This window comes from Paroedura picta, chromosome 10 (assembly GCF_049243985.1).
Source record: "Paroedura picta isolate Pp20150507F chromosome 10, Ppicta_v3.0, whole genome shotgun sequence".
NCBI classification, from domain to species: domain Eukaryota; kingdom Metazoa; phylum Chordata; class Lepidosauria; order Squamata; family Gekkonidae; genus Paroedura; species Paroedura picta.
The window spans coordinates 88,222,984-88,237,015 of record NC_135378.1 but is presented as its reverse complement, the minus strand read 5'-3'; the positions used below and the strand labels follow the sequence as shown (position 1 = coordinate 88,237,015).

Genomic DNA, 14,032 nt, shown 5'->3' with positions numbered 1-14,032 from the left:
AGTCCAATCAGTCACCTTTAAGACCAACAAAGATTTATTCAAGGCTTTTGTGTGCAGGCATACTCCTTAGATAGAGAGGAGGAATTGTCTGTGGAAGTGTGCATGCACACAAAAGCTCACACCCTGAACAAATCTTTGTTGGTTTTAAAGGTGTCATTGGACTCAAATTTTGTCAGATACTGAAACAGATTATCCTCAATCTTTACATATAAGTAGAGAGAGGGTAAGGGGGGTTAAATTGCCAGGAAGGACTTGCTAGAGAAAATTCTTGCGCTAATAACGAATCTTTGACTTAATGCAAATGATTTACTGAAAATAATGCAAACAAACCTTAATCAATATGTTGCCAGGACTGGCTAGTCAAACCAGTACCATGGTTTATATAGCTGAGCCAACATTCACCCCTCCAGAATCCAAGTTTAGGCAGGAGAACATCAACGACAAAACAAATGGAGATGTGTGAAATCAACAGGTCCTTATCAAGGACACCAGTTCTAGGAGAATTTAGAAGATGGATGGGGTGAACACAATCAGGAAGGGACATCAAAATGGCGAGCCAATAAAGCAGGAAAGGGCCCCCAAGACAAATCTACAACTGCATTCCATATCGACTATATGTTCTATGGCAGAAAAGGCGCTTCTGACAGATGCATAAGAAAGTGGGTAGTGAACACGCATGCGTGGTTGTGGTCTGTGAGCAGAGCTCTAATGCCTTGAGAGGCATATCCTTTTATTGACCATCTTTAAGGTACACATAAGCCTTAAGCAGAGAAGGAAGATGTAGCCACGCATTTCACCTTATCTGATCAATGTACATAATGAGTTGCAAGCTCAATCACCTCAAGAAGAGAGATTTCCATATTGGAGTGGAATTTCTGGCCTGAGATGAAGGCCTTGGCTTAGTATAAGAGTCCTGCACAGATCTAGCTCATTTGCACCTTGGTTTGCTCAACCGTGCCACTATGCGAGATCTGTGCCAGCACTCCTACAGGGTAGTAAGAGCGGAGACTGGATTAAGGCAGTTATGATCATCTGTGAATGGCAGTAAATAAGCATACAAGAATTAAAGAACAAAGTTTGAGTCAAGTTCAACTCTGGTTACCAGCAGGAATTCAAAGACTAGGTATGTGCAGAGGCACAGGCCTTGAATTATATATCTTAACACCGCCCGCGGCGCCGCGGACTAAATAAAGCCATAAGGGCTTTGGGGGAGGAGTTAGGGCGGGCTCTGTCTGGGATGAGGAAGGGTGCCAATTGGCCCCTTCCTCCGGACAGACCATCGTCGGGGCCAATCGGCAGGCATGAAGCACCTGCCAATTGGCCTCTCCAATGGCCGCCCGCCGCCACACCAGTACATGCCAGCCGCGCACAGCGCGGCTGCCTGGTGCTCCCTGGTTGCCAGCCTGGCGCGTTGGGAGGCCGCCGCCACACTGACCTGCCAGTGCCACCGGAGCCACCAGCGGCAGCCGAGCCGCCAGCGGCGACGGACCAACGAATGGCAGCGGAGTGCCCATGCTAGGAGCCGCATCTGCGATCGCACGTGGAGCCGCCAGCGCCGATGGACCTGCGCTTGGCAGCGGTGGGCCCACACTTGGAGCCGGAGCCGCGCCCGCCGGAGGAGCCACCAGCACCGATGGACCTGCCATTGCCGGCGGGGGAAGAGCCGCAAGTGGCGGCGCTGGCGCTGGGCCTCAAGATTTCCAAGGCTAGGCCGCTCCCGCCGCTGCCAGAAACCTCAAGATCACTGCCGTTGGGGGGGGGCCTCCACCTTCTCGCGGCCCCTGGGAAAAAACAAAGAGACCGTGCCTTTGCGAACTCTCTGGTCCCAGGAGGTACGTCCATCCTTTTCGATTTACAATGCTGACAAGTCTATTATGTTTCTGTGCTGGTACAGTTGAGAGACTCTGCACATGCTGCAGGCCTCAGAAAAACATCAGAGTTTGTGGTTATGGAATACAACTCATTGTAGAGAGAAACAACCTGCCAGGGGCTCCCTGCGGGGAAAGGCTAGCGTCCATTGTATTTAGACATACAATGTGCTTTGCCTCTAGTTGGAACATATTTCCTTAAATGTTACATATAGTAGGTGGGTGGGGTTAGGTGCCAAGAGGGGCTAATTAGAGCAAAGCTGTAATAAGTAATCGAGAAACAAATACAGAAAATATTGGAATAGCAAGGTTGGTAAGACGTGTAAATTGCAGTAAATTGACATAAAGATGATAAAATAATATTCTGACAGAGCAGTCCCTCAGTGGAACAGGCTTCCTCAGGAGGTGGTAGGTTCTTCTTCTTTGGAAGTTTTTCAGCACAGGCTAGACAGCCATCTGACAGAAATGCTAATTCTGTTAACTCAGGCAGATTGTAAGTGGGTGGGCAGAAGGGATTGTGTAGATACGTGGCTCTTGTGACTGCTTCCTACATTCTGCAGGGGATTAGACTAGATGATCCTGGAGGTCCCTTCCACTCTATGATTCTATGAACAACAGATGTGATAACTGAGTTGAGTCCAGGGCCTCCACACATACCCCCCCTCCCAATAAAAAAGAAAAGAAAAGACCAACGTTCAATTTCTGGATGTCAGAACTGAGTGACTTCGCATGTAAGGCTTTTGATGAGGTTCCTGAAGATATTCTTATCGATAAGTTGATAATATGCTGTATGGATCCTATTACTGTTAGATGGATCGAGAACTGGTTGACAGATCACACCCAAAGGGTGCTTGTAAATGGTTCGTCAACTTGTGGGAAGAGTGATGAGTGGAGTGCCTCAGGGATCTATCCTGGGCCTTGTGTTGTTCAACATATTCATAAATGATTGGGATGAAGGAACAGAGGGGTGCTTATCAAATTTGTAGATGGGAGGGGTAGCAAACACAGCAAAAGACAGAATCAGGATACAGGAAGATCTTGACAGGCTAGAAAACTGGGCTAAAATGAATTTCAGTAGTGATAAATGTAAAGTTCTTCTTTTAGGTAGGAAAAATCAAGTGCATCACTATAGGATAGGTGAGACTTGTCTTGGCAGTAGTATGTATTGAAACGATCTGGGGGTCTTAATGGACCATACACTAAACATGAGTCAGCAGTGTGACTCGATGGCTAAAACAGTAAACAGGATTTTGGTCTGTATTAAAAGAAGTATAGTGTCCAGGTCATGCAAGGCGATGTTACCACTTTACTCCCCTTTGGTAAGAGCTCACTTGGAGTACTGTGTTCAGTTTTGGGCACCACAGCTGAAGAAAGATGTGGAGAAACTGGAGCGCATCCAAAGGAGGGCTATGAAGATGGTGAGGGGTTTGGAGACCAAGTTGTATGAGGAAAGGTTGAGAGAGCTTGGTCTGTTTAGCCTGGAGAGAAGATGACTAAGAGGTGATATGACCACCATCTTCAAGTACTTGAAGGGCTGTCATACAGACAATGGAGCAGTGTTGTTTTTTGTTGCCCAAGAGAGTCAGACTAGAATCAATGGGTTGAAATTCATTCAAAATAATTTTTGGCTGATGGAAATTTTAGATTGTTTAAATTTTAGATTGTTTTAGATTATCCTAAGGGTTTTTATTGCAATTGTTGCATTTTATTCTTTTATCTTGATGTAAGTAGTCCCCGGGCCAACTACGTTGGGAGGGGCAGGGTATAAATTAAAATATAAATAAATCCAGAAGGAGTTCCTGACAGTTAGAGTGGTTCCTCAGTGGAACAGGCTTCCTCGAGAGGTGGTGGATTCTCCTTCTTTGGAAGTTTTTAAGCAGAGGTTATATAGCCATCTGATAGAAGTGCTGTTTTTATGAACTTAGGAAGATGGTGAGTGGGTGGGCAGGAAGGGATGTGCCAGTGTTTGTCTCTTGTGGCCCTTCCTTGCATACCCAGGGAATTGCTGATTGCCACTGTGGGATGATACTTGAATATCCTCCAAGCTAGGCTGGATGCTAGAGATTTTTATTAGGAGAGGGATCACATGGGCATGTAATTGGTGTCACTTTGGATGGGCAGGTAGTTGTGAGATCCTGCACTGTGTAGAGTGTTGGACTAGATGCCCCTGGAGATCCCTTCCAAGTCTAAGATTCTATGACACTATGCTGTGGAGCCTATGGCTGTATCATTGATCTGAAAGAATAAAGAGTTGCCAACTCTGAAGTGGCAGTGAGTGAGGACAAAACCAGCAGAGTTTGGTGGCAAAGTCCTTAAGGAGTTTGATTCCTGACATCAACGTATCTGAATTTGCCACCAAAATCTGCCATTTTGTCCTCATCCATAACCAGTTTGGGCAACAACTTGGCACTTCAGCTCACTGGTCCAGCCACAGCTGTACAGGAGGCTTCCTGGCGATTAGCCCCTCCCTCCCGTCACCCTCTCTCAACCTCTGTGTAATGGTTGACGATATTCTGTTTCACTGCATCTGACAAAGTGTGTGTGTGCAGATGAAAACTTATATCTTGAATAAGACTGTTCTGCTGCTTCAGCTTACGTACTGGCACTCCACTCCCTTAGCCCTTGTCCCTTAGCTGGAGCCTGCCATCTAGAAGACCACAGAAGTTCAAGGCAGAATCAGTCAGTCTTTCAACTGCCCCCGGACACCTGGTTATTTCCCCAAGCATCTCTCAGATCTTCGTGTCCATGTGATCTCCTAAACCCTCCTCACAAAATAGCTCCAGAATAATATGAAGACACTACACCACCTTCTCCCCACCCCAGCCACCAGTGGGGGATGTGGGGTTGCCATATCCGAATTGTGAAACATCTGGAGATTTGGGGGTGGAGCCTGGGGAGGATAAAGACCCCACTGGGATCCAGTGCCATAGAATCCACCTTCTAACCCACCCACTTTCTCCAAGGGAACTGATCTCTGTAGTCTGGAGATAAGATATAATTCCAGGGAATCCTCATGTTCCATATGGATGCTGGATTCCTTAAAGAAAACTCAGATCCTGTGGCCTACAAGAAAAAGTGGGAGGGGGCTAAAATTGAGGGGACTCAGGGGGTGAGTCCCCCTTCCCCTCATAATTGGGGTTGTGTGTGTCAATTGTATGGTAGAGAAGATTACCGAAGATTACATGGCCAGGATTTCTCGGGTGCTCCAGCCTGGCTGAGGGTCTCCACAAGTGCCACAAATCCCACCAGCCATTCACCTTCGGGCACAAAAGCTTTTATTACATGAATACTGAGAAAGCAAAGCCCCTGCTCCACCCCCATCCTGAATTTGACTTGAAAGGGCTCAGGACCAGAGAAACCCAAGGCAACAGGAAGAAAAAGCTGCCCAGGGCAGAGAGGAAAGGGTGGGGGCATTTCAGGCAAAACCAAAGTGATCAAAACAGCCCTGAAGGGGGGAAGCACAACAGGGAAGCCAGGAAGAGTCCACTGACCAGCACTGGTGGCAACGTGTGTGGCTGCTCATACGCACCAGGCCTTCTGCTGGACTGCCCCAGCCTCTGACTGGAGGCCACGGTTCAGTTCAGTTCTGCAAAGTGAAGGTTTCCTCCTGCACCAGCCACAGCCACCAACTGCCCTCCAGATGCCGAAGCCACCACATGGACAGGCTTGTTGGGCAAGTAGATCTCTCCCACCATCTGTGATCAGCAGCAGTGAGAGAGAGAGAGAGAGAGAGAGAGAGAGAGAGAGAGAGAGAGAGAGAGAGCGCCCTGCCAGGCTAGATCAAGGATTCTCCAACAAGCCCTCCTGCTTTAATGGACTTGGCCACAAGTTAGGGAGGACTTGGCAGGTAGGCTGTTGGTGTACATATCAAAGGGCAGTAGGGGGTGGGGTGGGGGAGTGAGTTGTGGCATGGTATGAGCAGCCTGGGCTGTCTTCTCAGATCCTGCCCTTCTGATGGGAGGCGGAACTGCTGTACTCATAGTAAAAGTTTGGGAGGGGGAGCAAAAGGAAGGTGAAGAATGTGGGTCATGCTGTCATTTCCCTGGGGCATGGCCATTGGACGTTATTTCAGGGGCTCCTCCTTGCTCAAAGGATTGCAAAAGGCTGGACTAGACACCAGCCAGGCCCACCCACCTTTTCAGGCAGAAGACACAGCTCAGTTGAAGAGTATAGTCTCCTTGGGATTCGGCAACGCAGAGGTCAGCAATAAGCAGGAAGATCTGGGGAGCTCCTGCCCATGCAGTCACAGTCCCCTTTTCCCAAGGAAGGTCTCCAGCAACCTTCTCCTCCCCCAGCCCTGCACTCCGTACCTGACCTGTGCCAACATGGAGAAGACAAGCTCCACAGGTGCCACTACCACCAGCTATCACCACATTCCCTGCACAGAATCGGGCCGAGTAGAGGAACTCCCCCTGCGTACGGTTCCCAGGAAAGGGCAGGTTTTGCCACAGCCGAGTCGTGCGCAAGTCCCACAGCTGGAGTGCATTGTGGGGCACCCATGAACCCGTCAGGACCTGATTTCCCTGGACAGAGAGTAGGCAGATGAATGTCAGCCACTTTCTGGGAGGGGGAATGATCTCCCCACCCAAGACTTCCCAGGCGTAGAAGGAAGCCTTGGTGCCCCCCAACCACCGCCTAGTCTGCAGCTTAGGCTACTTCCTCTTTCCTTGCTCTCCTTGCTCTCTTTCTGGTCCAAACAATGCTGCTGCATTTGGTGAGTTCAAGATCACTTCAAGAACTCCCATAAGCAGCATTTCTTGTTTACCTCTCTGCCCCATTCTTTCATAGAATAGAATCATAGAATCATAGAGTTGGAAGGGGCCATACAGGCCATCTAGTTCAACGCAGGATCAGCCCAAAGTTTCTCTGAGTACCTGTCAGAGTGCCCTTTGTCCTCCCTACAACCTTGCAAGGGAAACCTGGCTGGGTAAAAGCAACAGGCGCTAGGCCACCCAGTCAGCCTCAGGGCTATGTGGGGAATTTTAAGCCCAAATTCCTCAATCCAGCACGCCCCCCCCCCCCATCTAGTCTGTAGCAGAGCTGACCCTGAGAAGCCCTGGGCAGGACCGGGGAAGGGCTGAGAGAAGCGAGATCATGCCAAATGTTGAGCAGGGATTATTTCCTGTTGTGCAGAAAATGACAGTAGACATTACGGGGGACTGAGATGTCTTCTTCCTACAGCAGCCAATCAGATGCCGCAGGGAAGTTCACAAGGAAGCAAAGCCACAGTTCTCCTTCCTGTCCAACTGACAGGGTGGGGGTAAAATGGAAAGAGGGAAACCAGATCTGCAAAGCAGACTGAAAATCAGACAGATCCTTCCTCCTCACCTCAACATCAATTCCTGGGCCACAGATGTGAGGCCCACTGAGCATGCCTTGCGCACCCTTGTTCACACGTTTGTCCCAAACCTATGGTACAGACAAGAAGTGTGGAGAGCTGGACTGTGAGCCTGGCAGACAGAATTCCCCCCAACATACCATGGCAGGATCCACAACCAGAAAGGGACATTCAGCCCTGCAAGACTACTTACTTTGACAGAGTTGTCCCAGCCCCCAGTCAGAAAGAGATGCAGTTCCGTGGGGTGGAAACGCAAGGCGAAGATCCGCCGGGAATGGCCACTGTGGGGTGTGAACTCATCCCCAGCCATGAAGTCTGGGGCCTCCATAACGTGGAAGAGCTTCATAATGAAAATAAGCTTCAACATGTTGAAGAAGAATCCTCGGTTCCCCCTGTCTCAGCCAACATATTTCCCCCCCCACCTTCCCAGCTCACTTGGTTGGTGTGGCTGTCATAGAGCCGGATATGTCGGTCTTTGCCAGCAGTGGCAAAAGCACTTCCGTCCCTGCAGACGTCCAGGGCATTGATCTCATTTGTCTTCTCTGGTGGAGGAGGAGAGGAGAAGCCTGTGGAACCCTTGAGTGGCAGGGACCCTCCCTCCCTCCCCTGGGGTCCTCCTGGACCAAGGTGCAGGCCTGCCTACTTGCTCACCCACCCACCCACCCACCCTGGGGTCCCCGGCAAGCCCGCCAACCTCACGTACCTGTCAAGGAGGCCACGGGAGAGGGAGCGGGCAGGCTGTAGATGGAGATCGTGCCTTCTGCTCCGGCAGCCAACAGGAGCCCCGGCTTCCGCGGGTGGAAGTTCACAGCGGTGATGGCCTGGCGGGAGCGGTGGCCTGGGAACAAGGAGGGGCCCGCCGAGCCCGTGGCTGCATCCACGAGCTGAGGGAGGAGAAACAGAGAGCCCGGAAGGGTCGGGCTCGCCCCGCCGGAGGCCCCCTGGCCCCCGCCTTCTCCCCGAGGGGCCGGCCCCACCCCCACCCGCCCCACGCCCCACGCCCCACGCCCCACGCCCTGCCGGGAGGGAGGGAGGCAGGGCCCGAGAGGCCTGTTCGGGGGCGGGGGGAGTGGGGGGGTCCGGCCTCCCTTACCTGCACGGCGCCGTTCCCGAAGCCCGCGGCCAGCTGCGCCCCGTCAGCGGCGAAGCAGAGGCTGTAGATGCCGTGGCTGTCGGTGCGCAGCGGCACCCGGTGGGGCGCGGCCAGGCTGGCGGGGGGGGCGCCGCGCCCGCTCTCCCCGCCCCCCGCGAGCACGAGCTCCCCCGACCGCCGCAAGGCCTCGGCCAGGCGCCGCTGGGCCATGGAGCCCCGAGGGAGACGGAGGACGGGGGACGCGGGGGAGGGGGGGCCACGCCACGCCACGCCACGCCCACCCCTCGGAGCGCCCAAGGCAAGCGGTCGCCTAGGCAACGGGCGGAAGAGCCGCGCAACCCGCACGCCCCGCCCCATCGCTCATTGGCTGAGAGCGTCCGGCGCCCATCGTTGGACTTCCGGTTCGAGAGCGCCCGGCAGCGGAAACCAGCCGGGGAAAGGCAGGCGAGGCGCAGCCGGGCGGGGCGCGGAGCCGACCAATCAGGGACACTTTATGCCCGCCAGGCGCTGTCTTGCGCAAGCGCACTCGGGCGGGGATGCAAAATGGCCTCCGCAGTCGCTTCAGCGGACGGAGGGAGGCCGGGCGGTGAATTTGCCCCTCTATGGCGGGGAGGTCGGCGCTGGGGCACCTCCTTCCCCGCCGCCGTGCCCGCCCTGGCGTCCAGGAAGGCGGCCCCGAGTCGGCCTTTCTCCCGGGGGGGGGGGGGCGAGCGGCTGGCCTGAGGGTGCTTTGAAATGGTTCGTCATCTTGGAGAGGAATGCCGAGCGCATCTGTCCTGGGCCCTTTGTTGTTTAACATTCATAAATGATTTGGATGAAAGAATAAAGGGGGTGCTTATTAAATGTGCAGAGGACACTAAACTGGGAAGACAGAATCAATGCAAGATGATCTTGACAAGCTTGAAAACTGGGCTAAAAATGCACAAATTTCAATAGCGATAAATGTAAAGCTCTTAATTTAGGTAGGAAAAACCATGTGAATGGATTCAAATGGGTATCCATGTTGGACTGAAGTAGCACAATAAAATCTGAGTCCTGTAGCACCTTTAAGACAACAAAGTTTTATTCTGGGCATGAGCTTCGGAGTGCAAGCACTATAGGATGGGTGAGACTTATCTTGGCAGTAAGGTAAAGGTATCCCCTGTGCAAGCACCGAGGCAGCAAGGGGTAACGCCCTCTAGCGTTTTCATGGCAAACTCAATACGGGGTGGTTTGCCAGTGCCTTCCCCAGTCATTACCGTTTACCCCCCAGCAAGCTGGATACTCATTTTACCGACCTCAGAAGGATGGAAGGCTGAGCCAACCTTCCCCCAGAAGGTTGGACCAGAACAGTTAGGTTGAAATTAATGCAAAAGGATTTTTGGCTAAATATCCGGAAGTTCCTGATAGAGTGGTCCCTCAGTGGAACAGTCTTCCTTGGGTTCTCCTCCTTTAGAACTCTTTAAGCAGAAGCTAGATAGTCATCTGGCAGAAATGTTGATTTTATGATTTTTGAGTGGGTGGGCAAGAAGGGATGTGCCAGTGTTTGTCTTTTGTGGCCCTTCCTGGCATACTCAACGCCACTGTGGGATGATAGGTGAATTCCAGTCAGGCCAGGCTGAATTCTGGAGATTACCGGTGAGGGGAATCACTTGGGCATGAAAGTAGGGTCACTGTGAGTAGGCAGGTAGTTACGAATTCCTGAATTGTGCAGGGGGTTGGACTAGATGACCCTGGAGTTCCCTTCCAACTCCGATTCTGTGATAATTCTTTGAATGTTGCTTGATACTTTCTAAATAAAAATGCATACCATGGTTACTGTGTCCATAAAGAATAATGATTTTAAAATTGCCTACGCAGAATCTCAGAGAGTGTCCTAGATATATCTTAAATGGTTAATTTACTGTTACTGTTTTAGAAAGTTTTTAGAAAATGTACGACTTGCCTTTTGAACCTGTCCATAGAGTCCATAGGTGTATACTGTAGCCTTGCCTATTTAACTTGTATGTGGAGCACATCATGAGAAAGGCGGGGTTAGATGAGTCACAAATTGGGATCAAGATTGCAGGGAGAATTATCAACAACCTCAGATATGCAGATGATACCACTCTAATGGCAGAAAGTAAAGAGGAACTAAAGAGCCTGTTGATGCGGGTGAAGGAGAAGAGTGCAAAGGTTGGCTTGAAACTCAACATCAAGAAAACAAAGATCATGGCATCCGGCCTTCTCAATTCCTGGCAAATAGATGGGGAAGAAATGGAGGTAGTGACAGATTTTATTTTCCTGGGCTCCAAGATCACTGCAGATGGGGACTGCAGCAAAGAAATTAAAAGATGCTTGCTCCTGGGGAGGAAAGCTATGGCAAATCTAGACAGCATCCTAAAAAGCAGAGACCTCACCCTGCCAAGAAAAGTGTGTCTAGTCAAGGCTATGGTCTTCCCGGTTGCAATGTATGGCTGTGAAAGTTGGACCATAAGGAAGGCCAAGCATCAAAGAATTGAGGTTTTGGAATTCTGGTGCTGGAGAAGACTCTTGCGAGTCCCTTGGACTGCAAGGCGAACAAACCGGTCAGTCCTAGAGGAGATCAGCCCTGCCTGCTCCTTAGAAGGCCAGATCCTGAAGATGAAACTCAAATATTTTGGCCGCCTCATGAGAAGGAAGGACTCCCTGGAGAAGAGCCTAATGCTGGGAGCGATTGAGGACAAAAGAAGAAGGGGACGACAGAGAATGAGGTGGCTGGATGGAGTTACAGAAGCGGTAGGTGCAAACTTAAATGGACTCCGGGGAATGGTAGAGGACAGGAAGGCCTGGAGGATCATTGTCCATGGGGTCGCGATGGGTCAGACACGACTTCACACCTAACAACAACAATGACTTGTGTATGTTTTTAAGAAATGCCCGTGACTCAGCAGCCTTGAAAGGTTTTTGTAGTATGGCTAATGTAACTATTTGAAGTTTCTTTGTCCATCTAGCTCCCCTGCCCAGTTGTAAACATTGGCCTGAAATGGATGAGGATTGTGATTAAGCCCTACAGTCTGAGATATGTGCCCAGGCACAACACTGGTAAACCTGTCGTTCTGCTGTTGACCTGGGAGGCATCAGCTTCCTGAGCTGTTCAGCCACATGTATGTTCCCTGAGTTTGTCCGGTATTACATCACATTTGCTCTACCTCATAGCTGAGAGGAAAGAGAATTTGTTTGCATGGAAAAATATCCACATCAGTGTTTTATAGTTGAGATTATACTCTGTAGTTGGCAGAAGAAAAACTATAGAAAAGTTATGTGTCTCCCAAGCACAGAGCATTCCAGAGCTTTATTATGCAAATAGCTCTGCCTGAAGAAGAAAAAAAAGCTTAATATATCACACCTTGCTGGAATGTCATACCTAAAGGGGGACAGATTCAAATGAGTAGCTGTGTTGGTCTGAAGTGGTACAATAAAATCAGAGTCCAGTAGCACCTTTAAGACCAACAAAGATTTATTCAAGGCGTGAGCTTTCGAGTGCAAGCACTCTTCCTCAAAGGGGGACAGACAGGGAAAGACAAAAGGCTAGGCAGTAATTTCTGCTGAGGTAGGAAAATCAGGACTGACTGCAAAGGGGGATTTGAAATCCCTAGTGTCATGATGTCACTTCCTGGTCTGAAACAGGAAGTGAATCCCAACATCTGATCCAGTATTCTCAGCAGGGCTGCAGAACTGTGCTGGGTAACGTGAAGGAAGCTGGGAATGTCATCACCGGGGAAAATTCAGACATGACACGGCGTTGCTCTAGCAATAAATATAAACTGTAGCAAACCAGACAGTGTCTAGTGATTCCTAGAGTGATATGCCTGGAAATGACGTCACTCCCTGGTGACCTTAAGTGGGGATGGCTGTAAACAAGCAGGTGCTCTGGAAATAGAAAAATCACATTTCTCTTCAGCTGTCACTCACTTCATAGGTGTTGTAATGAGTCAGGCCCAGTTTTTCCCCAACAGTTTCCGAGATTTGGTCTGGCCCTCTTCAGGTCACCTGGTTCTAAGGTGCACCACAGGTCCACGTTCTGCCTCAAGGATAGAAGGGGTCCCCAAGGGAAACCTTGTGGTTAGCTTCTAGGAACTGATCCTTCTAGCTCCCCTGACAGCCTTAGCAGAGTATTTGTTTTTAATCCTCAAAATCCTCAGAGCATTTTGTAATCCAGAAGGATCCACGGGTAGATCTAACTTCACACGCATGCAGTGTCAGAAACCTCCACCCTTTGGTTGAATTGCAGTCAGAGCAGGCTGCAGGCAAGACTGCTGCCCCTGAAACCAGACGGTGCCTTAAAATCCTCATCACAACTTGGGAGGGCCCATGGCAGCCAGAGAGACTAAAAAGTCCCAGGTTGGCTACAGCTGGCAACCTTCAGAAACTAAAGTGGAAGTCCCCACCCCACCCCCAAATCAGGCTCAATGGTTCCAGAATACCTCAGGCCACTCAGACAGGATGTCCACTAGGGAACTGGACAGAATGCCTGCCCTCCCCAATGCAAGGCGTATACAGTCGTTTGCATGGAGAGTACCAGCCACTAGTGCAGGGTGAGGGAAGGGCTATGGACCTTGACAGGACTGGTTCGGACAGACTCCCTGTGTCATTTTCCTCTGTTAGGGGGCTGTCTTATAGCCTCTTGTGGCGCAGGGTGGTAAGGCAGCCGACATGCTGTCTGAAGCTCTGTCCATCAGGCTGGGAGTTTGATCCCAGCAGCCGGCTCAAGGTTGACTCAGCCTTCCATCCTTCCGAGGTCGGTAAAATGAGTACCCAGCTTGCTGGGGGGGTAAAACGGTAATGACTGGGGAAGGGAATGGCAAACCACCCTGTACTGAGTCTGCCAAGAAAACGCTAGAGGGTGTCACCCCAAGGGTCAGATGTGACTCGGTGCTTGCACAGGGGATACCTTTACCTTTACTATTTGCATTGCCCAGCCTAACCCAATACTGTCAGCTCTCAGAAGCTAAGCAGGGCTGGCTGGAGTATTTGACCAGAAGCAACCAATGGCAAACCACTTCTGTTTGTCCCTTGCCTTGAAAGCTCTACAGGGAGGTCTGCTGTGTTGTTGTTAGGTGCGAAGTCGTGTCCGACCCATCACGACCCCATGGACGACCCCATCCTCCAAAGTCTGCTGTGATTTAATGGCAAAACATATACAGAATTGCACTCATCTTTCTCTTTACCCAAGCTAGAAGGAGAAGTCTTAGTTTTTATATGCTGCTTTCTCTACCAGAAGGAGCCTCAAAGTCAGGGCCAGATTTTCCTATAGGCTAACTAGGCTTCAGCCTAGGGCCTCAAGATCAAGAGGGGCCTATATTCCACATTTTTTATAAAGGTTAGTACCAATCATGTTTCATTTAACATATTGATATATATCACAGTAATGATGTATTTTATTATCTTTCATGTAATTTACAAACTTAAAAATGGGAGGTGAAAGGGCCACATAAGTGGAATAGCCTAGGGCCTCTTTTCATGTAAATCCGGCCCTGCTCAAAGTGGCTTATAATTGCCTTCCTTTTCCCTACAACAGACACCTTGTGAGGCAGATGAGGATGGGAGAGCCCAATATTGCTGCTAGGTCAGAACAGCTTTATCAGTGCTGTGACAAGCCCAAAGTCACCTAGCTGGCGGCATGCGGAGAATCAGACCTGGCTCACCAGATTCAAACCTGGCTCACCACTCCTAACCACTATACATGGTCGCTCCAGGGTTTGCTGTTTGTTTAAAAGACATTATTGCTAAAAC

At 50.4% G+C, this 14,032-nt stretch overlaps 1 protein-coding gene across 3 annotated transcripts; it reads right to left on the bottom strand.

The window, feature by feature from the left end:
* Positions 1–292: 292 nt before the first annotated feature.
* Positions 293–8,634, bottom strand: LOC143819609 (uncharacterized). 3 transcript variants are annotated; one of them, XM_077301441.1, is made up of 7 exons: positions 8,300–8,630; positions 7,910–8,090; positions 7,642–7,748; positions 7,400–7,546; positions 7,197–7,277; positions 6,179–6,391; positions 5,127–5,563 (listed from the first exon to the last, which is right to left on the bottom strand). In XM_077301441.1, the coding sequence occupies exons 1-7, from the start codon at positions 8,507–8,509 to the stop codon at positions 5,444–5,446; spliced, it is 1,059 nt and encodes a 352-aa protein (XP_077157556.1). In that variant the 5' UTR covers positions 8,510–8,630; the 3' UTR covers positions 5,127–5,443. The 3 variants fall into 3 exon arrangements, with proteins under 3 accessions (XP_077157558.1, XP_077157556.1, XP_077157557.1); XM_077301443.1 differs by lacking the exons at positions 5,127–5,563; positions 6,179–6,391 and adding an exon at positions 293–1,781 and having other exon boundaries at positions 8,300–8,634; XM_077301442.1 differs by lacking the exon at positions 6,179–6,391 and having other exon boundaries at positions 8,300–8,632.
* Between the last annotated feature and the right edge of the window lie 5,398 nt (positions 8,635–14,032).

Excerpts from the sequence above, each read along its gene's own strand:
- LOC143819609 (XM_077301441.1), bottom strand. The coding sequence starts at position 8,509 with ATGGCCCAGCGGCGCCTGGCCGAGGCCTTGCGGCGGTCGGGGGAGCTC. Across the intron at positions 7,749-7,909 it reads TCCCGTGGCCTCCTTGACAG|AGAAGACAAATGAGATCAAT; the intron begins GTACGTGAGGTT and ends CTCCTCCACCAG. Across the intron at positions 7,278-7,399 it reads GCTGGGACAACTCTGTCAAA|GTTTGGGACAAACGTGTGAA; the intron begins GTAAGTAGTCTT and ends TCTGTACCATAG.